Source organism: Mercenaria mercenaria, chromosome 11, assembly GCF_021730395.1.
Source record: "Mercenaria mercenaria strain notata chromosome 11, MADL_Memer_1, whole genome shotgun sequence".
Classification (NCBI taxonomy): Eukaryota; Metazoa; Mollusca; class Bivalvia; order Venerida; family Veneridae; genus Mercenaria; species Mercenaria mercenaria.
The window spans coordinates 16648169-16675758 of NC_069371.1; the positions used below are offsets into that span (position 1 = coordinate 16648169).

A 27590-nucleotide genomic window follows, 5' to 3' on the forward strand; every position below is an offset into this window, starting at 1 on the left:
GCGAAAAGCTGCCATAAGTTTAGCGGTCCGCTTATCATGCAAATTTTCAACATGACTGAGACTGATATATCTGCGAAATATATAAACTGACCAAATACTATATTATTTAGAAGGATTTTCTTTTGGTTAATGCATTGCAACAGCTTGTTCTCAGCTAGCCAATGCATTTGCAATTGCTTGCACAGAAAGCAAGGTAAAAAAGACTTCTTGGGATTCGAAGGCTTCGGTCATTTTCGTTGTTTTTAAACAAAAATCCTATCGTAATACTTACGTATACAAGACGGGTCGAAATAAGCAGAGCTGTTATGACTAACAGTAAACGCTTCCATTGCAAATTATGAAATGACTGGACAGTAAACACATGCAAGCATCATGTTAAATATTTAATAATGGAATCGTCTCCTTATATCAAATATATAACATTTATCTGATATTGTAATTTTATGACATCATCTTTACGGAAGAAAGAGATACATTATTTAAACTATAAACAATATAGATAAATAAATATATCACATTACATTTTAAACTTTAAGACTCCGACAAAAATCTTTTTCTTATCCTTTTATATATTGTTTTTTTGTGTTTTTTTTTCACTTTCGTCAAATTCTAGTCACAACATTATTTACTTTTATCGCTTTCCGCTGCTTTTTTTCTTAGACGTCTGCTGCTTGTTCTTGCATATCTTTATTTTCGATTGGCATTTACCTTCGTAGCACACCTGAAGATATTCAGTAAGAAGTTAGGTAAAATAAATTAGGCAATCTTCTTTCACTTTAGATCCCCCTGTAAGAATGGGTAGCTTCGTTGACGCAAACCTCTCCTAGTTTAATCTAGAGGCCAAACGTACGTACGTTTTATAGACTATACCTTGTTGCACACAGAGGTATTGAAAGTGGCATTAGATGTCAAATCAGACAATGACCAAAAATTAACAGAATGAAGTTTTATTCAATACTGGTGTTAACGTAGTTCTAGGATCAGGTATACAGCTGTGTTAACCTATTAATATACTCCAGTAACATTTCGAAACAAATTTCAAGTCATGACCATTGTCCAAAAGCGATAACATCACAACGAGAAAATGTTTACAGTGATAAAATACCAAAGTAATTATCATCTTTTTTTTTAAAAAAAAAAGGTGATGACTGTTAAAGTAACGATGAGTCCTGACAAAAATGCTTGTTTTTTATAACCTTACCTAACACGAATGTTTGAGTAATACTTACGCTCATGGTTCGGTGATCCAATATATTACAAATTATACGTGTCAGTATTCCTAAATATCTAACCTGTTGAAACATCAACGGTGTTTGGTACCATTTTTCTACTGACATATAAAAGTGACTCTAAAATGATTGTTTCTGTTAAAACACGTTTACGCTAAAATGACGTCACGTTAACGAGCAGTGACGTCAATGGTGTTGTTGCGACCAAGAAAGGAAACTACTATATTTTATTTTCTGTGTAAGACAAAGGGCATATTAGAATCGAAATAATGTGTACCAAAATCGTGTTTTCTTAAACTAATACACTCAAAGCGGTTGCATGTCGCCAGAATATTTCACTCGGGCTACGCCCTCTTGAAATTATTCCCCAGAGGTATAACGTCTTTTTCGTGTATTGATAATGTTAAAACACGATTTTTCTATACATTATGTCTTAATTGATTTTATAACAAGTTTTTCTATCTATTTTTGTTTTCACTAGAAAACGGTAGTTTGTTCTGTAGGTTCTTTCTTCAATAGAATGAAATGCTTTAGTCTTCACTGACATATGATAACATTCAAAGACATTGTTGCGTTCATAATTAATCAAAAAGCTATATAAGGGGTATTTGAGAGGAGGTGTTTTATTCTCCTTTTTCTTTCTAAAATTAAGTCTCTCTGTAGATCCAATTCTTGTAGGATTTTTAAGTGCCGTTGGTGTTTCCAAAGTCTACGTACTATTGAATACATGTTCTTTTGTCATGCATTTACAACTTGTCTCATTCTACCGAGAGTGTTAAGTTGGATATTCATGTTGTTTAAGGTAATCAAAACCAAATATTTTTGAGTTGCTTTAATGCCATATTAAAATGCATTATGTTATTACAAAAAGAAGTCAAATACTTTTATATTGTATCACTGTCGTAGAAATTATCTGTTTTTAATATTTTCTAACTGTGGTTGTGAATTTATTGTTCTGAGATGAAATAGAAGAGGTGTTCAGTTATTGAAATATTACAGAGGTATGATATTCAGATAAAACAAAAGTATGATATATAGTGTATAAGTAGATTGCTAAGGTGGGTCTGTAGGGGAAATTTGGTTTCCTTCATTAGTAATATCAAGCGTGCAATACGTACCACAGTACTTTAATAGCAAATGATGTCAAGGTTATATAATACTCAAAACGGAATGAGAAAATGTTGAATTTTATTAACAGTAACTGTTATTAATTGTGACAATCTTAGAAAAACCATGCAAACACATCTATGCATATAATTAAGGTGGAATGCGTCTAAGTTGAAGTTATATGATTCCGTTTCGATATTATGTTTAATATGAAATTCAGCATAATTCTCATTTAATGCATATTTTAAATTTTTGATATTTCTGTAATATTTTGTCTGTCAGCCTTCAAACACGCCTATTGACATCCATTTTTGCTGAACAATAATTTCATGTCCGTCAATCGTTCTTTTCAGTCAACAAGTATCGATTTGCTTATTACTCCTCATATTTCCATATCAAATGACTTTAACATGGGTTAAGTTTGTGGAGATCATTTTAACTCTAAGTCGATATTTACGTTAAAGTGACGTCAGAGCGAAAATATGACGTTGAGTTTAAAAAGCTTCCTTTAATCCTGTCTCATGTACTACCCAAACGATAGAATTTGATAAAAAAAACTAACATAACGATGAAAACTTTAACATTTTTATTCCTTCAATCGACAGAAAATAAAGTTTGTCGTATTCATATTAGCATTTTGTCAAATTCTATCGTCGATAGAAATATGTCGATACTTGTTGACTGAATTGAACGATTCACGAAAACAGTCTGACGGTCGTGAAATCACGGTTCAACAAAAATGGACGCCGATAGGCGTCTCAGAAGGCTTGCAGAGAAAATATGACAGAAATATCAAAAATTTAAAATACGCATTAAATGAGGAATATTCTAACCAAAATGTCGAAACGGAACCCTATAACTTCAACTAAGGTGCATTACACACTTTAAGGTGATTATACGTATCTGGTAAACAGTGTTCTACGACTTATTATCATAAATGGTTGGATGCATGCATGCATGCATGCATGCATGCATAGATAGATAGATAGATAGATAGATTCATTAAATATTAAGTTGTACAGTTTATTCATAATTTAACTCTATTATATATTTTTGTATTAAATTAGAATATACAACAGGAAGTTTTTTTCTGATTCCCCATCCTCTCCACTTGAATGTACATGTGTGTTTAATTAAATCAAATAAAAGTTTTAAAATTAAAGGTTAGTAAATTGAATTGATCAGAATACTCAGTATAAGAATACATGCCAATTGAAATATTTGGTTATGTACAAAACCGTCATATTTTGTAAAACAGACGGCCGCAAGATTAGCAAATGTTTAGCATGAAAAATCAAAGAGTAAGTGATTACCTTTTTTCCTTTTGGTTTGTTATTCGAACACTTAGTTCCATCAAATACATGAGTGATTTTATTTGGAGTATCAATACAATCATTATTCATTGCACATCTGAATATTGGTACAAAGCTCAAGTCTTCTATATATGTTTCACAGCTTTTACCATGGACATATCCGTTCGCCAGCAAGTCGCTTCCCTTCAAAATAAAGATTGTAACTTGGAAATATTACAAGTTATAGAAATTGTTCTGAATATTTTTAAACTGTCAAATGACAGTTAAAAGAATTCTATACTGATTCATACTTAATCCTGTCTGAAACATTTTTTATAATTATTCCCTCTAAAGGTATAGTTTGAAAACTAACTGCTAGATAGAAGAAGAAGAACTAGTTCTTGTGATTTCCTTTTTACATTGATGCAAATGATTTCAACAAAATCTACACCACTCTCCAACATCCAAATATGAATGTACTTAATAAGTTTGGTGTTACGCCCATTCAATGTATATAAAATATAAATTTCCACCTACGATTATATTTTATTTAAAGCTTGTAATGACACATCATGGTAACTTGATGATATACCTTGGTAATATTTTTAATATACTAGTAGACAACCTGTATTTTTACCAGAAAAGATGAAATACCTTATTCAAAAGCTAATTCCTCAGATTTATAAAGTCATTTTTGGACTGATATATAACTTTTGTAAATATTAATTTAGAAACAAAAATCAAACATATATGTTAAAAGACAAAGAAAAAAAGAAAACATTATTAGGGTTACCGCTACAACAAACTTAGGAAGGCTTTCATTAGATTTTACTACAGATCAGTCGAACGCTTAAAGAAATGCAATACTATCCTGAAACACTTCATACACTTAGTGTTATAACATCCGCATACTTTGAACATATTATTATGTTGAAATACAAGTATTACAACATCATAAAGTATATTAAACTCTTGTTACCAATAGGCTAATTTAACTCCTGTCATATTCAAAAATATATAGGTTGAGGATTCATATAACCCAAAGCGCGGGGTACCCGAGGAGCGGGTTATGAATTGACTCACCTTCTTATTGACAACACGGTTCGGTGCAACTTCAATGACGAAAATATTACTGATGCTGATCAAATAAGTCGAAATATTAACCCTAACATTCTTTCTAGTATATTTAATTTGTCATCAAAGTAAAGGATTCCTAGGAATAAATTTAAAAGTATAAACCGGGATAGGAATAATTTAGTAAATACATATAATAAAAATGAATACAGGTTTTACTTCAGAATGCCAAACAAAGTGGTAATAGGCATGGCAATTATAAGTGCTGATTAGATACATACAAAACAAAATGTACCCAAAAATAATATTATCTGATAAAAGCCACATTGGCGCGTTAAAAAGCACCAGTTTACTTTTTCTTAATTTAAGGAACATACTTTCTGTTTTTTTTCTTCTGCTGAATCCACTGTACCTACACTCAAAAGGGTGGTTGTTTTTATAAAAAAAGAAAGCACTGTTGCATGACCCGTTGAATTAAACCTGTCAGTTATGCAATTGCAAATATACCCTGTTGCCTATAACAAAATTTGTAAATTGAACAAATATTGATTACTAAGAAGGTATCAAGGTTATTGAGGAAATAAAGGAGAACATATTTTAATCAATATAGGGCACGGAACTCTGGATTAATCTGTCCTGTTTTGCCAACAATACATTTCTGGTTTTATGAAAAGTGATACTCTGTATAAGTGTAACAATGTCAGTTGTATGATAAACACGGTTACAAAATGTACTATTATTTCTTATATGTGGATCTGTATCTATGTAAAATATGTCTGAAGGTTTTAAAAGTCATCTTTATTACTGTCAACAAGTCACATTTTGATAAGAGTTTTATTGTATTTGACACCACTTGTATGGCATTAGATAATTTAATGCAGCCCAAACATGTGTCAAAACTTACAAGTCTTCTCAGTTCAATAGCTGAATGACAATGTACTGTATTTTGTGTATTTTGTGTATTCAATGTTATATTTTGTCAAATATATATATTGATGAGACTACGAATGATTGTTCTAGAGTATTAACATGGTGAAACACGTACTGCTGGTTTTTCCTTGGAAATTGAACTTAATACATGTATATATATAAACCTGACAATGAAAAGACTCGGCACAAGATGGAAGTCTATAAATCAAATAAATAAAACGACTTCACATGCCTTTCTAACGTCTAACTTGACGTCAAGTTACATTCATATGTACACTCAGTCTGGTGAGCCGATAGGTGAAATTAGTTGTTTATATATTTTTTGTAATTAAATACTGTTAGAAAGAGATGTGAAGTCGTTATGCAACTTTTAAAATATAGCACTTATAACTGACCTCCGTACAAACGTAACTGTTTGCTCCAAAGAAAAGTTTGCAATGAGCGTCTGGGGTGTAAGTAAATCCTTCAATACCCCGGCAGAAAGTCGAAAGGAACTCTTCCTTTGTAGGATGTTCAGTGTAAATGCAGCTTGCAATCTCTTCACTAGTGAATCTTTAATAAATATAATTTACTTGAAGCAAATATGGGTGAAAGTACAAACATACAGACACAGTCCTGTTATATCTCATATCTGTATAGCTTAAAACGTATTAACCTTTACCTTGCCAACTTTCAGAATGGACTGGTCTATCATTCAATTTTGGCAGTGCCCTTTATTATTCGAAGGGGTGTTCAATGAAAATTTACTGACTGAATAGCGGTGCAGACTGCACGTACGTGCAGGTTGATCTTGGTCTGCACTGGTCGCAAAGGCACAACTATTTGCCGCCTGTAGGCTAAAGGTTAAAGATGCAGCCAGTGCATGAATAAATGAATACTTAATCAAAGAGATATGGATATACAAATCAAGACAGGCTATGAATAATATTTTTGCAACGCAACATTTAAATGCGTTTACCGAATGAGTAAAACATGATCTACACAGACAAACAGTGATATATTTAATAAAGCTAGATTAAGATTACGGCATTAAACAGTTTTCGTATTACAAAATGTAGTTGTATTTCGAAATCTCCTTAATTGGATATATTCTGTACTTAAGGAAAAATCTAAATGATTCGGAAGTTACAGTGTGCAGCTGATCAGTTATAATTGTTCACAAACCTAGATAAGTAGCTTGCGAAGTATTCAGCAGAACAAAGAGAAAATTTATAATAATTCGACGATATAGTTGTCAGCTTGGGAGAAAGAGACGGGGCCATGATATAAGAGTCGCTAGCTGGGCACCGCGTTGATGTATCATGCCAGGATCCAGCACTAAAACAAAAGAAATACAAACTATCACAATTTTCAATCATGTATATTGATTCTGATATTATCGGTGCAAAGAAATGTAAAACAAAAACAAAGTCGAATTATCTTGAAAGTAGAAAAGTTTAAGCATTGGTAAATATTTTCAGTTAACTATAAAATTAAATTGAATAATATTATTTCCGCTTTATTTTTTGGAACAGTATACTTTGAACCTGACGAAAGGAAAATAAACAATAATATTCTTCTGTTATTTTTGTAAGTTTGACTGCAGAAAGTAAACAATAACCATATTTGAGCCGCGCCATGAGAAAACCAACATAGTGCGTTTGCGACCAGCATGGATCCAGACCAGCCTGCGCATACGCGCAGTCTGGTCAGGATCCATGCTGTTCGCTAATGGTTTCTCTAATTGCAATAGGCTTTGAAAACGAACAGCATGGATCCTGACCAGACTGCGCGGACGCACTATGTTGGTTTCTCATGGTGTGGCTCATTTATTCAAATTTTAATGGCTTTATCCCACAGGTCATGTAGGTTTTCTATTATTAAATTGTAGAATTGTCATGAAATAATTTGAAACAAAGAGGTACAAAGCGTTTGGAACTGTATTCTTCCATTCCAATACAAGTACCGATGTGGTGTACAAGCTACAGGTAATACTAATGTATACAGAAAAACTCTTAAAGTCGTTAAATCTGCTAGAGTTTGAAGTTATAACTTTAAATGTATTCTATATTTATATAATAATAGAACATAAATTTTTATAATAATTGCTTTTCATAATATTTTCGTAATAATGAAAGGATTTCGTTTCTGCCAGTCATTTCTCTTTAGTACTTGAAATCAAACCGTAAAAATATCAATGTGGCGAACAGGAACGGAGAATATGTTTGTTTATGATATGCTCAATGTAGTGGTTGTATAAGTATCCTAACCAAAGTTCTGATTTCCTTTCCACTACTAACATTAGGGTAGACAGTGAATCATCAAGAGTAACTGACGCATCACCTTGGATTCGAACCAGATAACTCTTATCTGGAAGCCATGTTAGCTACCTACTAATGTACCTTTTTCAGCAAATAAAAATCTTATGCTATTTTTGCACTAGGAATGAAATCTAAACATACGAGTTTACTTTTCCAGCTCACCGACTAGATAAACATGTATACAAAGCGTAGCACTAGACAAACAGTTATGAACCAGAAAACAAACAATCCGCTTTTTTGGCAGTTATTTCTTTTACAAAACATCGATATGTTAAATACGTTATTTATTGTTGTTTTGAATTGCTTACTTATGTCCTAACTCGTGTGCTAGGAGGTTTACAAAGGCCGCTGAATAAAATTCATTAAATGAAACTCGAAAGTCATATTCTGACATCTCATAATTTTCACATAATGCTCCAATTCCTCCGGCAATACCTGCAAATAAAAGTACAAACTATATAAGTAAACAATCAGTCGAAACGGTAAAACGTTTTCACAAATGTGAAACATTACATTGGTTTACAGCTAATTGTAATCGTGGGAAATTTTACTTTACTTTAAAATGTTATGTTTTATGTCTTCCTTGTTAATAATTCGATTGATAACATTTTTTTCGGCCACTTGAATTTTAAAAGTGATTGCCATTGTTCAATATGTATGCTTTTATGTATTCAATCTGGTCTTCAAATAAACCAGTTTTTCTAACTTACGTAGACACACAGTCCTATATTTCTAAAGGTTTGTGTTATAATGTTTTATATAGTTTTGGTTAAGTCTCGATTTTTATACATGAAAAACGTAGTTTTTAAATGCAAATTCAGTTTAAGAAAATCTTCATTCCTTAAATATATGGTTCTTAGATGAATGGTAAAATGTGGTCATTATTTAAGAGAAATAGTATACATGTATGTATTGAAATGCATGCTTATGACATTCATTTTAAACATAATATCAGTTATATGAAGACAATGTTTTATTACTTTTGAGTGATGAACTATTGTAGTAAGTACTACAATGAAAGAAAAAACACATGGAAATAAAATTGGAAATATTATATATTTCTTTTTCCTTTTATTTAATAATCATTACATAGCTTACAAAAAGTCTTATACAAGTAAGATATAAGATAAAACAGTGTCGTAATGTGGTATGTTATCGCAGAAAATGATAAATCTAGAGCAAATATAAATGTACATGTATAGAATGAATTTACTAAATTTATCAGTAAGTATAATACGACTACATGATTATACAAAAATACTAAGAATTGTTAATAGCCAAACTTAGTTATACGTAAACTTGTCTCAAATCTGCTAGGTAAGTATGTCAGTAAAAAATATGGAGAATTCCCTCACCCTCATAGTACCTGTAATAACTCTCACAGTATGAGAAATGTTATCATAGTCAAGAAAACGTTAGTAATTGTTATCATTTCAGTTGATAGAAAGCGGGTATTTTGGGCTAATAAAACGAATAAAAATATTGAAAGTGTCATAGGACGCCATTTTAACAGTACACCCACTTAACTGATATTTTTGTTATTATCAGCGTTCTATATCAACGTGTAATCACCAATGATAAACCAATAGTCTAAAATCATGAATAACAGTTTAAATCCTATACTTGCCCTATATGTCGGTCCATTATTTTCTCAAAACCTTGCTCTTTGGTCTCCTATTCATCATTAACAATTACTAACCTGTCACCCGTAACTAAATCTCCAATGCTCGGATACTGTGTGTAACGCTTCATTACACATGATACCTAGTCATTGTAGTGATTTAGTTACATGTTACTGAGGTAACATTATATACTTTGCATCTATAATAAATATTTAGGATATTTACTCTTTTCAGGTTAGTACATTTTTCCTATTTGATAAAGTAAAGTACATCATTATAATAATTCATAGAAACATAACTTAGCTTTATATAAAGTATAAAGTTGCACTGAAATCTCGAGTAATAGATTTTTAGTCTGAATAGATACATGTATATATGAACTTTGACCTTGTTTGATACATAATTTATGTTTACATTTTACTATCATTGTACATTTATTAAGATCATAATGTTTCATTACACACGATACCTGGTCATTGTAGTGATTTAGTTACATGTTACTGAGGTAACATTATATACTTTGCATTTATAATAAATATTTAGGATATTTACTCTTTTCAGTTGTCTATCTGGCATTGACATATTGAACCCACTCTACCAAATAAATGTATGCCGACTGGGCTACGTCGACAAAAGGAATAGAGTTGTTCGACAACGAAAATGATAGCAAAGCAATGGAGTAAAATAAACATAATTATACTGTTCATAGCTGCAGTTTGAGCATATTCTTTATCGAGTATAGTTTGGTTTCCTTTATGTGTTCGTTCTGTCCTGTGACTTTGTGTGAGTGTGTGTGTTAGTCTTGTCCGCATCCACATGCTGGGATTACGTTTTGGGAGGTTGTGATTTTAGAACCTTGTTTTTAACAATGTTTTTTATGTCTATATAAAGATGAGGTAAACTGAAGCTGAATTCATATACAAAAAAATGCTGCACAGAACTAAAATGAAAACAAACTTAAGTGTCATGATTCCCATGACTTCTAATAGTGCTAGGAAATGATTACCAACCACATCCAGAAGATGCCTTCAGTGTTGTTCGAAAATCCTGATATTAGCAACAGTTCTGTTTTGACATTCAATTTAGGAGTAAGACCAGTAAGTACAGCTCAGCCATAGACAATTTTCTTTTTACTAAGGCGGGCATTTAACAGCTTTGAATATTAATACTAATCATCATGTATTGGTCACATTTTGCAATCAATATTCAGATAATGCTGATTGTTTTGTTTTTTTTTTGTTTTTTTAAAAAGAAGATCAAAAGGATGTGACAGATTGAGAACCTGGTTATAAGAAAATAATTAACTACATGTATTTCAGATCGGAAGCATTTATGCAATAATACCGAGGAAATATCTTTCTACTAAGATATACAGTCAAACTCGCTTTATACGAACTCATCCGGACCTAAGAAATATGTTCGTATCAAACGAAATTCGTATTAATGAATATATGACCAGATAATTTGTCCGAGCAATTTGGGCAGTATCACCGGTATTATCGGTGAATAGATTCCGATATTATGATACATGAAAATAGTTAATAGTTTTAAACTGATTAAGTTAATTCGTTCAGATAACGTTGAAATTACTCAAGAAAAGTCATACTTAAACAGGTAAAACTGTATTAATTTGATATTTAATGTGCGGTCGAGGTCAAGAGCGCCAAATTATATCCACCGCCAACATTGAAGCTTGTACTATATTACAAGCATTCTAAGAGGTATAAAAGTTTGTATATTTTGTAAGACAGCCTACCTGTATCGACACTAGAACGTCAATAATGTGTTTAAAATTATTTACACCTCTTTAAATCTTGACCTGTCAATTGATTAAATTGTTTTATATTGACATGATACACAAAGGACCGAGTGTTTGTTTGTGAATAAGTGTGAACTACTCCATTGTCCAATTCCCACGCGGCACAAGCTTGACCATATTATTTTTTTCAACACATTTTATAACGTCCCTACTTCTAAAATTAATCCGTATCAAAAGACGGAAAAGTATAATATTTAAGCTCATTGGGACTTCCACAATGTGTTCGTATCTACCGATTATTCGTATCAAGCGAGTTCGCTATTACCGAAATAAATTTACAAAACAAAATAGAAGGACTCGGCCGGGGAATTCGGACTTTGTTCGTTTAATCCGAAAATTCGTATCAAGCGAGTTCGTATTAAGTGGACTCGACTGAAACCCTATTTTGAACTAGGTTTCTAATAATACGCTCAGTGAATGTCACATTACATAGCACAAAAATGTTGTAAAAGTTGTTCAATTTTCAATCTATCTTATAAAGATTTTTTGACAGTCTGACTGGTCATCTAGTACAATAAAGTAAAGAAGGTCATTTTCAAACTCTGCTGAGACTTAATATGCTTTATGATTACGGGGCCAGTGCTGTAGATTAAGGGTCCAAGTTTTTAATAGTCTCTTTTGGATTCAATGCATATCTATAACAGAATTCCGTTTAATTAAATCGGTGCTATGGGCATGAAGAATGAGAAAAGTTTCCCCGTACTTTGATTCACTTTCGTAGACTTGGTACAATCGAGTCTGCTATCATTCGGATTCGTTACGTTCTACGCTTTCAAATAAACTACCTAGATTTATTTACTATCATAAGTCTTAGAATGTGGTGTGACTGTTGTAAAAGGCTCCCCCTATACTTGGACTCTGTGGTTTATATCATTTTGTTTTGGGGGTCATAGAGACCATTCAATTCTACGAAAACAGAATTCCGCTTAAGTGATAGAGGGCGAGAGGGTTGTTGCACATTTCATTACCTCTCATATTTTGAAATATTTGCTCGTATTAGTTTAGTTTATTTAGTTTATTCGTTTATTAAAGTTTCGTCATTGTACAACATTGCAATATACATTTTATACAATTCCTATCATAAAAGTACAATGTCATTCAATAATTGAATTATAAGAGACTGTTTAACATGTAAAATAACACGTCTTACACCTCATTTTGACACAAATGTACCAAACTAAAAGTTTAGAGACAATCATTATTCAGGAATAATAATAATTTTCTGAGCGTAGTTATGCCTGAAATTTTCATAAAACTAAAACCTGTGAATGGTTATTTCTTTTTTAAAAATATGCACATAATTAAGAAATGATTTCATCTACAATACAAGATTAATAATTGTCTCTAGACAGACTTAAAAACTAAATATTGTATTTATAAACATGTTTAGCAATATGTACATATTAAATCTAAACAGTTTAAAACCAACCTATCTACTAAATATATAAGTGTTCATATCTTCGTCTTAAAATATTAAAGCAGGTTTTGGCTAGTATACGAGTATGATTTTGAGTAGAAAACAAGTACTGAAATTGGTCAGAGTTAGACAACCTTGAAAAACTTTCATTTGATGAACATATGTTATTAAATAAACTAATTCTTATGTCATCATATAACTGACATTCCATGATTACGTGAAATTCAGATTCAACCTTGTTGATACAGAATGGACACAATCGTTCATGCAACTGGAGCCTTTCATATCTACCAGTTTTTATTCTAATTGGCGCTACACCGCATCTAAATTTTGCTAGAGCAGATCTATGTGTTCTAGACATAATCGTTTTAAAGTATTCTTCAACCTTAAATTCAGTTTTAAAAATTTTATATGTTCTCAGTTTACTTCCACCAACATTACTACTTCCAATATCGGAGTTTACTTTATTTTTCCAGTCTTTAACAAATTCTACCATTGCAGTTTTCTTTACCTTTTCAACAATACTTTGTTTAAATGCTACAAAGTTTAGAGTACATAATTCATTGCATTTGACTTTTTGATACCATTGTTTGACTCTGTAACACCAATTCTTACATCTATTACTACTTGCATGAAAAGTATAAACAAATATTCTATGGTTTATTCTAGTAGCTGACATTTTACAAAGCCTGACCCATACATTAGTAATTGATGACAACTGTCTTATTGTTGTTGGTTGCCAACCCATATCCCCGATTAAAGCAGCTGAAGCGGTGTATTTTGATACTCCTAAAAATAAACACATTGCTCTATTTTGAATAGCATCTATACATGGAGACCATTCAATTCTACGAAAATAGAATTCCGCTTAAGTGATAGAGGGCGAGAGGGTTGTTGCACATTTCATTACCTCTCATATTTTGAAATATTTGCTTGTATTAGTACAAGTGTACCAATGACACCGAATAACCTGGTACAGGATTTAATCAGATACATATAGTAATAGGTATCATTATAAGTCTCTGAATTAGATATACTTTTGTGTTTTGTGTCGATCTTATTGCGTGTTTAATGTCAATACTTTGTAAGATTAAATTAAAAAATGTTATTTTAAATTACATGTTTGAAAAACAATATTTCATTTTTTAAACTCATTTACTAATTGGTGGTTTTTCCACTGACCGTTCCAAGGCGGTGCCCCACTGTGTTCCTGTATTTGTTTGTTTTGTCGTTGTGTGTGTGTGTGTGTGTGTGTGTGTGTGTGTGTGTGTGTGTGTGTGTGTTGTTCGTGTGTGCCTTTGGGGAGGCTGCGTTTTTGGAACGTGGCTTTCCCTGTTGGATATTCTTCCTTGTTTTTTTTTTCACTACTAAAATTATTTTTTTTGCATTAAAACATAAATTAACATAAAGTTGATTAACATATAGAACTACATGTTCATAGTTAAACTTAAATATTGTACATGTAGATATAGCACAAGGACAATAAAAGTAATATTTACATTAAAACATACATTGTTTTACTCTGTAGTACGATTTGAGAATTTTTTATATAATCTGATAAGCAGTTGCTAATTATTTCATCCTTGATCTGATCCAGGGTGCTATCTGATTTCTTAAACCATTCCATAATTGCACAGTTGTGCCCACATTACTTTTCAGATTCTTAATACATTATTTTGGTTATAAGTCTTTTTTATCTTTCAGTTAACGACTGCTCCTCAGTTTTATTATATTTTTACTGCATGTATAAATATGTTATATATTTGGTGTACAATAATGAGACGTAAATAAAGAAATATATATACATTTGCAGTTTACTCTTTTTTCAAATACTTCATTAAAAGTAATGGGCAAATATGAAAAAATATTATTCGGCTGCAATTATTGTATTTCTGTACTTGATAACCCCCAATCAAGCATTACTATCACATGTATACAAGGTTAAAGTCAGATAACGCGTTTGACAATAAATTTACCGAATGCTGACATATTCTGTATATTATGCGTGCGTGCGTACGTGTGTATGTGTCTGTGTGTATGTGTGTGCGTGTGTCTGTCTGTCACAAGTCTTGTCCGCGCTCTAAGTCAAACATTTCTCATCCGATCTTCATCAAACTTGAACAAAATGTGTTTGACTGCAAGTATTCGGCCAAGTTCGATAACTAGCCAAATCGGCACAGGCACTTCGGAATAATGGCCCTTGAATTACCGAAAATCTGCCTTTTTAAACTTGTCCGCGCTCTAAGTCGATCATTTCTTATCCGATCTTCACCAAACTTGAACAAAATGTATTTGACCATAAGTCCTCGGCCAAGTTCGATAACTAGCCAAATCGGCACAGGCACTTCAGAATTATGGTCCTTGAATTACTGAAAATCGGCTTATTTACTCTTGTCCGCGCTCTAAGTCGAACAGTTTTCATCCGATCTTTACCAAACTTGAACCAAATGTTTGTGACCATAAGTCCTCGGCCAGGCTCATTAAATAGCCAAATCGCCACATGGCCCTTACTCAAAATCAGCATTTTTAATCTTCAAAGGTATATTTGTAGTGAGTAAACAGTATATAAAGACTAACTTACTATTCAGATGATTAGGCAGTTGTGGGAGACATGCGCTTTTCTCAAAAGCAGCTCTAGTTTAAATATAATGTATGTGGATAATGTAAGAACTGGAACTATTTAGGCGCTGATGTGCTTATTTTTTGTCGCGCTTAAAACAGTTTTAACCATCTTTAGAAATGACACAAATTTGAATATTGAGAATAATATAGCCAAATGCACATGCCTTACAGTGCCATTTAATACGTAAATATTTTTTTATTTTTTGTTCATGTGTTTTTGTTTTATAATATATAGTCTCTCATATTTCATTTAGAAAGGTTTTCATGAATATTTTATGAATATGGATGTATATGTAATGTCATGAAAAGTGAGACTTAAATAAAATATTGTATTGTATATTATGGTAACTAATTGGATTAAGTGTCTCTTTGTTTGCCCCGCAGCTGGGGTTCTTGTAGCTATAGCCACGATAACAACTTTTAAGTTAAAATCTAATTTATGGATATAAAATTATAAATTGTGACAATTTTTATTACCGTTCAAAACTCAAATTGACATTATTGTAAAGAAAGATGCATCTATAAGCCACAGATCCATAATATTTAAAAATGTGTATTTCGATTTTCTACACCGAACTTTTTAAATCGAAAAGACACCTTTTTTCAAGGAGACTCGAAATACACGTATATTTTCCACTTAAAACATATAATCATAATTAAATACATATTTAAAAGTTACGCTGAGTAATGGGAATAACATGCTTTCCGAATAATTACCCGATTATCAATCAAAATCGCCAATCTGAAGAAATTACAATGTCCAGTCAAAACCAAAAAATTGACCAACTTTAGAAAATTCCTTGTCGCCTGCATTCTTGTTCATCTATCACAAGCACATGATGAATAAGTTACATTGAAAAGAGATTCTTACATTAGAAATGGTATATGATTTGTATTTTTGTACATTCAGTCGATCTATTTTTCTACTTTCTATGTGCAGTAGGATGTAAAATATAAGCATTCTGCTCATTTACTGAACCAAATAATAACTATGTTAATAGCACAGGAGTACATCTGTGCACTAAACCTACATGCAGTATTTTGAAAGAGGGTTCATTGTAACTGCGGATGGACATTTTCAATAGTATAAACACAAAAGCTTCGGAGGACACAACGTCGCATTAACAGACCTCTACCGTTAATGAATAAAAGTCGAAAAGAAAATTTAGAAAAAGTAATATTAATGTGCAACAAGTCATGACAAAGTGTGGGTTCAATCATTCATTCTACTAATATTACTATAAAATTAAACAAAAAGTCCTAAGTAAAAATCTGTGGTATAATTTTGTATAATCGTTTCAGTTATTGCACAGTTGCCGTGTCATCTTGGTGCCCATATGGGTGCCCCCCTTCAAAAAAAAAACAAAAATTTAAAACAATATTTGAAAAACATATTTTGTAAAAAAAAAAAAAGTTTTGGACTTCTTTTTTCATGTCAATACCATGAGAAAAGGTGTGTGTTGCCGTACCTTCATGGAGGTTACTAGGACCAGCTTAATGAAAACAACCAAAATGTCTTTCAGTGAACAAGCAGCCTGTGCAATTTTAAAACAAAATAGAGTTATGAAATGTAATGAATCAGTTTATCACTAGTAAAAGCTTGAATTTCAACCTTAAAATGTTATGATACAGACCAAAACAACGAAAAGTTTCTACAGTTCAACAAAAGGGGCACTAATTTTGTAAAAAGCAAAATTTGGCAGTTATGAATTAAATGTAAGTTATTTAACGGATGTGTGTGAAGTTCAACATAGGGGTGTGATTTACAGTTTAAATAACATGGGATGCGTACAGCCGAGGGTAGCGTGCATTGGCGATCCAATAGCACATTTTGATTTTTCCACTGCTTTCCGGTAAACCTCTTTATGCGTCCCAACACATACCACCTACTCGTAAATGAATATATATACAAATATGAAACAAAAATTCAAAAAAAAACTGTCTTTTCATTTTACGTACTTAAAAACCTAGTTTAACTTTTGTTATTATTTTTTTTTGAATATGAAAATCGTTACCTGTGTTCATCTATATTTTGTCGCGATTTAAAATATCTCCTCCATAACGGGGACTTCTTCTAATGTTCGTGATAACAATGGTGTTTTCCCTCTATGTATGTATCATATACCTTGAATGCATCAGTATGAAGGCTTGTTTTCAGTACATGCCATCTAGGTATCGAAGGGTTATCAAATATTTAAATAATTTTATCTCTTCCGTAACTTATCCCTACCGTAACATAACATCTTAGCAGTTCTAAAAGCCTACTGAAATGCGAAAAAAAGTTTTTCACATGTGTCACTCGAAGGAAGCAGAGGCTAATCTGCAAAGACGTTTAAGTGTAATTTGAAAATTATTGACGGAACAGTATTTCAAGTAAATGAGGTAAGTTCATAAATATATACAAAAATAAATCTAATACATGATGTGCATGTTTTACAGAATGTGTTTTCTCTGCCTTTCCAATTTGAAATGAACTTTACAATGCATAACATACAGTGCTGCAATAAATATGCCCCTTTAAACGTGTCCATTACGGAAGAGATAACGTGTTCGTAAAGTCCAGTGCGGCATTCAGATTTCATACATGAAAGTTTGGCGAAATAGACATGACAAATCTGACTCAGATTCAAGAAATATATATTTTTCTGACTATTTTCTACGTAGAAAAGTGATACAGAACTTGATTTTCCCCACAATACAGTTACGGAGGTGCGATAGTTTGTCTGACTGAATTGATGTTGTCCTTGTTTAGTTACTGTGCCCAATATGACTCCTTCTGATTTCAGTCATGTCCTCGACCACTTGTTTTATTCTGTTACGGAGAAGATATTATGTTACGGAGGTTACATAAAAATTTGTTATATTGTATGTAGTTGAAATAAGATATTATTAAACTTATTTTATTGTAATTAGGTTTCTCTGAAATTCCTTTTTTATTTGAAAAATTTGACTATTCTTATTCCATGTGCAGACAAGGTAATGTTGCACACATAACCTACAAAGATTTGAACACACTCAATCAAATCGAGTCTGCTGTTATTCTGCCTGACTGCATTCTTTGCTTTCAAAGGATCTTTACAGATTTTATCATCCAATAGAAACTGTTGAATGTTGAACGTCTGAAACATTGATGTGACAAACTTAAAGGCAGAAAATGTTAGTAAGAAAACGTTTATTAACACTATAAAGTGAGTTGGAATTGTTCAGAGAATGGAAGACAAACGCACTGATATCAGAAAAGTAACCGAAAAATAAAAATTCGACTGTTGCTGAAAAATCACAGAAATTGGTGTGCGAGAAGAGACAGCTGGATGGCTGCGTTGTTTGATGACATGGCTAGAGATAAAATTCTGATTAATTTCCTTACTGAATCAGGGAAAAATAGTAACAAATGCAAACTCCCGTTCGTCCAAGATATAAAAAAAGATAATGGAAATCAGACGCGTACATAGTAATTGATTATTCAAAAAAGACAGGAAAATCAAGAAATGTTCGAGGTTCTTTGACGGTGATCGTAGAAGGATAGAAACCCTGCATAATGAGAGGGCTTTATTATTCGTACTGTTTCTAAAGAACCCTGACGTTTTTATATTATGCTTAGTAATCTGTTACACACAGCAGTTTTAATATAGGCCTAACTATGTGTGTAATACAGTTTCCATAACGTATTATCACTTCCGTTACAAGCTGTATGTACAGAGTTTGTATAAATGCCATATTTGGTAGTTTAGTTAAGCTGCTGTTTAGTCTTGTGGAGGTAACTGTTGTAAAGGTACTGTTTCAAGGGATGCCTGTTAAATGAAATGTGCTGTTTTTGAATTTATGTTAGGTGACAGGTTTCTAATACTTTAGCACTGCCCGGAAATACGGTAATATGTCGATTAATTGTTTTTTTGTTTTTTAATCAACAGTGTAAAACATTTAATAACTATAGGTTATTATCTTTGTATCGGTAAACCAAGTTTCAAGGTTCAAGTTTATTCAGAAGAACATGACCCCTAACCGGGGTGTGTGCATACGTTACACAAATATTGTAAACAAGGTACATATTACTATGAATGGCTATATATAACCGGATTTACATATATACCAAAAATATCCGGAATTACAACTCCAGCAGTCTGCACCATCCACAAGTCCCAAAATGGGAAAAAATAAGAAATATTAAATGGACTGACTAGATGATAATTGCACCAAAAAACCTGTGGAGCACCACAGAACACTAGAGTCGCAATCCCAAAACCTTAGAAAATAAGAGACAACTATACAGTACTATATTCAGAGATCAACAAGAAACAAAAAGGAGTGACTTAGCATTTGCAGACAAATGTTGAAAGGTAGAAAGACACCATTGCAAGACACCATTGCAATTTAGTTAGTACAACTTTACAAAAATTTGCTAAAATAGAGAAAAGTAGAAACTTCACAGGTCGCTCAACACGACAAAAATGAAAATGTTGCAGGCTCGGTTTGATTGAGCCTGTTCATGGAACCTGAGTAAAATACTACTATTTCCAGAATTAAACAAAACTTTCACTTTAATGAGTCAATTAACATTTGCAGACAAAATTGTAATTAAAAGGAAGACACTATTGAAATCAGCTATAAGCATAATTTGCAGAATTTTGTTAACCTGAATAATATACCTACATTTCCTGAATTACAACAATGTTCTCACTTACTTGTGTTAAGGTTTTTCAATGAACATAAATCCCCTGACAATTACAGATAGGTGTGTAATTAAAAGGAAGACATTATTGAAATTTAGATAGTATGATTTTACAGAAGTATGTCAACTTGAATAATAGACTAACATTTTCCGAATTAAACAAAGCATTAATTTTATCAGTGTTATGGTTTTTAATAAAATCAGTAAGAATGTATTTCTTTCTTTCTTTTCTAAAATAATGACATTCAAAAATATAATGGTACTCATCCCCAAATTTGTTAATACTACATAACTCACATATGCGATCATCCCTTGCGATACCAAGGAAACGACCTTTTTCTACTGGTAGTTTATGATTAACACATCTAAACGTACTCAGACTTATTCTAAGATCAGTCGGCAGTATACTCAGATAATATTTAAAACGATGAGATGTTTTAAATATCCTATAATTTAAACATTTAGCCATTGCATATATAGAGTTATACCAATTTTGCTTAAACTGATAACACAACCTGTTTTTCACCATTTTTGCCAGATTGCAATTTTGATGTACAAACTGGTTTAGCCAGTAACCCGAAAAGCCACAATAATTCAGAGTTTCTTCAATTTTGTATAACTATTTTGAGTGAAAAATATCCGAAATATGTAAATGAAACAGGAGTATATATAAAATAGCAGATATCTTATCTTGTTTACCATTTACAATTCTTTTCAAGAAACCAACCATTCTGGCTTTGATAAGAATTTCAGCTGGATATCTACCCAACTCACTATAAAGTATACATGTTGGTGTGGTTTTCTTAAAATGGAGTATATATTTGTAAAACTGAATGAATAGAGACTCTATTACATCACACTTTTCAAATCCATAAACTTCAGAACCATATAATGCTACTGGCGCTACCATACTGTCAAATAACTGGAGTTGCATATCCAGAGGTAATGCCAATTTCCTGGCTTTTTGTAGAACACCAAACATGGCTTTTCCAGCTTGTTCTATTAAAATAATACACTTTTTGTTTATCAAATTACAGTTACAAGTAAAGGTCATACCTAAATACACAAAATCATCAACTACAGATAAATTTTCCCCATTAAATGTAAATACAGGTTTGTTTCTTTGCTTCTTCCTGCTGAATACAAGGACCTTTGTTTAAGATGAGTTAACTTCTAACTTCCATGCCTGGCAGTATAAGTAAATAGCATTCAAAGCAACCTGTAACTGTTCTTTGGATTCAGCAAGAATAACAGTGTCATCTGCATATAATAACAGATACGATTTCAGATAAACATGCACCTCCTCATTATCAAGAAAAGCTCCTGCAATGTCATTCACTAAATCTAGGCCATCGTAAGCTTTTGAAATGAAATCAACAAGATCATTCAAAAACACGGAGAAAAGAATCGGTGATAAATTTCCCCCCTGACGGACACCAATATTACTTATAAAAAAAAATTCAGTTTAGCATTTTGTTTGATACAAGATTTGGCATTTTGGTATAGGCTGTGGATAATCTTAAACATTTTACCATCAATATTTTGTTGTAGGAGTTTCATCCACAATGATGTTCTATTGTCACAGTCAAATGCTTTTCGATAGTCAATATATGCACAGTATAAAGGCGCTTTAAAATGAAGATAAATATCCACTAAACATTTCAGATTAAAAATGTGATCAATTGTGCTGTAGTCCTTTCTAAACCCGGCTTTTTCCTCAGAAAGTTCATTCATGGAATCTAGATACTGATTTAAACGATTATTCAAAACAGCTGTAAACAGTTTACCAAAGCAACTTAATATGGTAATACCTTTGTAATTATCTGGATTCGTGGGATCACCTTTATTTTTATATATTGAACAGAGTATACCTTCAGTCCAAGCATCAGGCACAACACCATTATTAAATACAATGTTAAAAAGTTTATGAAATACTGAAATCATGACACTACTTGAATTCTTTAAAAATTCACTTAAAACATTATCTGTCCCACATGATTTATTATTTTTCAATGACTTTATAGCAAGTCTAATGTCTTCAATTGAGATAGCCCTGTTCAGGTCTTCATTATAAGAAGGTACATCAGGTATTTGTGTATCATCATCATTGTTTAAAACAGTGTTCAATTTTTAAAGTGGTTGTAAAAGTCTTCTAAAGACACCTTTGCAACAGCCTGCTTACTACCAGAAGTAGTTGACTTTAACAATGACCAGTAAGACTTTGGGTCTTTAGAATGCAGATTTCTGAGTTTATTTATAAAACCTTTCCTGTACAAATTAAATTGCTTATTCAACTCCCTCTTATATACCTTACTACATCTAATTAAATCATTTCTATTGTTCTGTGATCGAAGTTTATGGTACTTATTTTTTTAAATGAGTGATAATTTTTACGCTTTGTACTACAATCCTTGTTAAACCATGGTTTATTGTATTCATATCTGGACTTCCTAGAAGCTGTGTTTTCTGAAACCATGCCACAACTAGATGCAGATTCTAAAAGTATTTTGGTACAATCTGTAACTAGAGAGTTAATCAAATCTTAGGTTTACAAGATTTTCGTCAATAGAACTTAGACGTTGGTCAAGATCAGCAATACTAGACATATTTAGAGAATTGATAAAACTATCTTTTTTGTCATTTGACCACTTAGACTTAATAAAATTTTCGCTGCTGTCAGACACATTATTTTTAACATTGCTGGCTGGTTAACACATAAATTCAATAAACAAAGCATTATGTACATCGCTCAGTAACAGATCAAAACAAAACTTCAAAGTCTGAAACAATTCAGGAGACAAGATACAATAATCTACTAATGATATGTTTTTACAAGTTAAAGCACCTAATGCCCTATCCTTACCTAGTCTGCCATTCCCAATGTGTATATCAAGACTTTTACAGAGACTAAGAAACCGCTTACCATAGTTATCAACTTTACATTTATCTAAAGAATGTCTTTTGGTTTCAATACCAAAATTTTCTAAAAATGACTTATTCAGATTTTGCCTTGTTAAATTATCTAGTTCAAAAGCATTTCAAATCTGACTATCGACATAAACAAAGTCGACATGAAACAGAACTATGAACTGTAAACTAGTGTTCACACTCTGCTGTGCCCTTAACAAAATTAACTTTGTCATAAATTTCCTCCTCTTTCACTAAAACTGCAATACCGCCGGACCTATTCCTGATGTTTTTGCGATTCAAAAGGGGTAAATGTCTGAATTTCTTTACTTCAAAAGTATCAAGACTGGAAAGCTTAGTTTCAGCTAAACAAACAATATCATATTGCTGAAAAGAATCTTCACAATCAGGTGCTTTCAATTTTGACAATAGACCACAAATATTTAGAATATTTTTTAAATGACCGATATTTAAAGGTTCAACATAATTATGATCATGAAAAGTATTTATCTTTCTCTCAAAATGATCAGAGAGATTACTAGATTCAGGGATGTCACTGATGTCCTCTAAAACAGTTTCCTTATAAGTCTTCAACAACAACTTCATTACAACGGTTAATAGACTTATGATTACATGTATATGTATTTCCTTTAACAAATTCGTTACAGCAATTAAAGGTCTTACTGGTACTAAAAACTGATTTAGCAACCTCTGTTACAACGTCATTACAACAATTTTTAGTTTTGTTGTTACAAGTACAAAAAACCTCTATAGCAAGGATCTTTACAACAATCAGGAGCCTTTACGTTCCAAGTACATGTATCTTCTATAACAGAATCATTACCACAACGTTTAGTTTTACTAATACAAGAACAAGCAGCTGGTAAAATACTATCTTTACAACAGACATTATTAGTACAAGGCTTAAATAAGATGTCATCTGCATTAAAGCAAGCACGAGAAGACATGTCATTATTTCTTTGCAAACCAGTTTTACCACAATTATCTGAAATTTTTCGTGGAGTACTGCTATTGTTACAATAATTACACTTAAAAGAACTGTTTTTATCAACAAAATTAAAATTCTTGTCAACAAAATTACACAAATTACAAGAACTTCTAGCACCATGTTTCTTGAACGAAATAAATTCATCTTCAAAATTACACTGTTCAGAAGTATTAGTGGTATCACAATTCTTGTTATTTGAATTTTTTCGTGGAGTACTGTTATTGTTACAGTAATTACACTTAAAAGAACTGTTTTTATCATCAAAATTACACTTCTTATCAACAAAATTACACAATTTACAAAAACTTGTAGCACCATGTTTCTTGAACAAAATAGTTTCATCTTGAAAATTACACTGTTCAGAAGTATTAGTGGTATCACAATTCTTGTTGTTTAGTTTCTGATTACCAACACTTGACGCTGACGGGACATCTAAATTACACAGTTCACAAAAGCTTGCAATATCGCGTTTCTTTAAGTAACGTTTTCATGATCAAAATTACACGATTCACAACAACTTCCAGTATCCCACTTCCTGTTAAATGATTCAGAATTACTAATATTTGATAAATTACACGGTTCAGAAGAGTTTGTAACTTTGCACTTTTCAAAAGATATGACATAATCATCGAAAATACACGGTTCTTTGCTGATATTTGCTGCTGAAACATGAAGGTTTGAACTTACAATGTTTGCACGCCCATTTTGTACAGAAATATTACCAGGATGAACGTTATTAAAAACAAAAACACCATTCACATCCTCATAACAGCTTGCAGAATTAGTATAGGGTCTTCCATGCCTGTCCTATTCAAAGTGTGTGAAACCGAAGGCTTCATTATCAACATGGTTGACACCAAGTTTGAATAAATCGTCTGAATTCTCAACCAAGATATGGCGATGATTATCCTTCATAACACAAACCACATTTCCATCTCTAGTGAAGGCTCGTTCCCCCTGATCTAGTTTCCTCACAAACGTAAACAGTTTTACTCTAAGTGGAGTGAGATCGTCATTACAAAATACCTTCGTGTATTTCTCCTTCCCTCGAAGATTCTTTTTGTTGTTTAGAATTTGGAACATATGTTCACGCGAGACAAACCTAACAATTATACCTCTGTTGCGAAATTTTCTTATAATTATAATTATACGCTAAACAACTGTACTTTCACAATTACAAACCAATCCTGATTATCTAATTGAATAATTAATCTAGCTATATAAAATCTAATTAATCTAGATTAAACTGAGATAAGTCACAATTTTCCAAGTTTCAAGTTTCAAGAGTTCTTCAGTGGGAATATTGCGCGACTTTAGGAGCGCAATATTCTTCCGCTAAAGAACGAGTGCATATTTCCCGATGTAAGGATAATAACCTTCCAACGATAAGAACACTGTCTCGTATATAAAGCGTGCTTAATGTATTGGTCAGCAACTAATCGTCTGCATTCAATTAAAGCGCGCAGTGAAACGTGGTAATTTCAGTTGTTCTATGTGCTGCCATTTGGGAACTATTTCCTTTCGGCGGAGTGTGAAATATATGGTGGTTATCCAAAAATCGATTAAGCCGAAATTCCTACATGTATTATTGTGGTTCCACTGGACGGAATTGTCTTCGACAATCCGTCCAAAACCCAGTGTAAAGTCATCAAGATTTTAAAGATAGAGAGATTAACCGAAATCGATACTTGCGTTAACGAGGCGTAATTATAATAAAGAAAACAATCAAATTTAAACAATTTGGCTAAATAATCAAGGCACAATACTTTTAAAACACGGTCTCATTTCTGGACATGCTGAATCTGCTATTGTTTGCTTGGTTGTGTTGTATGGCTTTAGTTTATACTAATTTATTTTAGGTTGATCGTGAAGCAAGTTCAACAACTTATATCAATCACTCTCGACACCTCATTTCTGATGGAATCTATCGCCACGAAAGTATGACAGAAGTTAGTTTCCCTTTTTATGCGCTGCAAAAATATTTTTCACGTCTGGTTTGACTTTCGAAGGACCATTCTATTCAATTTGCTCATTGTTGTCTGTTTAAAGCGTTCCAGAAACATACTTGAGTACTTACCAATTACACCAGGATACCTGCCAATGAGTTCCACCGTTCCATTTTCAAACCAAGTATAATAATTGTCAACAATGTTATCTCTGTAATTGACACAAAATTGTTAAGTCAATATATCAAATGTCTCAGATCAGTATTTGTGTCCTCATGTATACATTAATGTTATGATTTTACCTTATTAATGATTAGATGAAGCAAACCTGTGTTACTTTTCTTCAGTCAATATGTGTTTCTGCGATTAAAACTTTGAACCGAATGTGGTGCGCTGTACTCCGATGTAAGTAAAAATTCAGATTTATAAGAGATTAATTTGACTGCATCCGAGCAAGTAATAGTAAACTCAAGTTTGATCGATTGACTATGTTCATGAAAGGTATTACAAATGCACGTTACGCCCACTAGACCTCGTTTATGCGGAACTCGTTTACATATATAACTGGATTCACTCCAAAGTACCAGAAAATATAAACACACCGAGTTGAAGCACTAGAAGATTTTAACGGCCGTCATAAGGCTCTTAACCTACAAATTCGAAATATAATACCAAACACTTATGAGTGGAGTTTCAGTCTTATATTCTTTAAAGTAGGCTCTTTTGTGTTACGAACGACATACAATGCATTTGGTTGTAAGCCATCATGCTAAAATCTCAACACATACAGAATGAGTAACACAATTAAGCCTACAAGTTGGGAGCATAAGAGTTATGCATTTCAAGCCCAAGTAAAATATTTTGCTCTGAATCTCGCTGAAATAACCAATCATTTCCAGTTAAAATTGTATAACTCCTACCCCGTCACAAGGTGCAAATGATTAAAACTTGTTGATGCCCCATATTCCTGTTTAACGTAACGTGGGAAATCTAGCTCCAGACCGAGCACGCCCAGGAAGTTTCCAGCTTCGTCGAAATATAAGTCAGCATTTAAATTGCCATCCTCGTCAATATGTCTCTGCAGTGGCTCTATTGTGACAAAAGTGTCTCTAGTTTCCTAAATAGTTAATAACACATTGAACGTCAGAGAAAAATTGCTATATTCTAAAACTGTTTTTGCGTTATCAGTTGGAAAACGAGCTGTTTAGTAATGTAGACATAAAAAAATCTACACGTCTTCCAAATCTTAAGATTTATAATATTTCAGTATTTTTTTCTCAAAACTGTAGTGGGAATATAGGTTTGTTCAAAGGTTTTACTCACATTTACAGGCGGAAAAGAAATGCTCTCCATATAGACAGTATAATCAAGTGGATAACTGACGTTGTTTGACGTAGTAAAGGTTAATCCCCACTCCTTCACACTCATGAATAACAGCGCCTCCTGCATAAAAGTACACTGTATATGCATTGTATGTGCAACCGTTAAAGATATAGTTATGAGAGCATACGGTCCGTTTTGGTTTACTTGGAATAAATGGCTTACATGTTTCACTCATGGAGAAGGTGAAAGTTACCATTTGTAAGGATGATTTTACTCTTATATGTGTGAATGTGCCATTTCAAACTTGTTCCGTGACTAAAATGT

At 32.3% G+C, this 27590-nt stretch overlaps 2 protein-coding genes across 2 annotated transcripts in view; one reads left to right on the forward strand and one right to left on the reverse strand.

Moving 5' to 3' along the window:
* Positions 1-27590, forward strand: part of LOC123531356 (sarcoplasmic calcium-binding protein-like) — a 124949-nt gene that overhangs the window by 17553 nt on the left and 79806 nt on the right. The gene's annotated exons all lie outside the window — the stretch shown is intronic.
* Positions 404-27380, reverse strand: LOC123530774 (uncharacterized). The gene is made up of 8 exons (XM_053518641.1): positions 27267-27380; positions 26864-27060; positions 26075-26154; positions 8241-8367; positions 6797-6949; positions 6028-6184; positions 3650-3832; positions 404-721 (listed from the first exon to the last, which is right to left on the reverse strand). Exons 1-8 carry the CDS (start codon positions 27369-27371, stop codon positions 632-634), a joined length of 1092 nt encoding a protein of 363 aa, XP_053374616.1. The 5' UTR covers positions 27372-27380; the 3' UTR covers positions 404-631.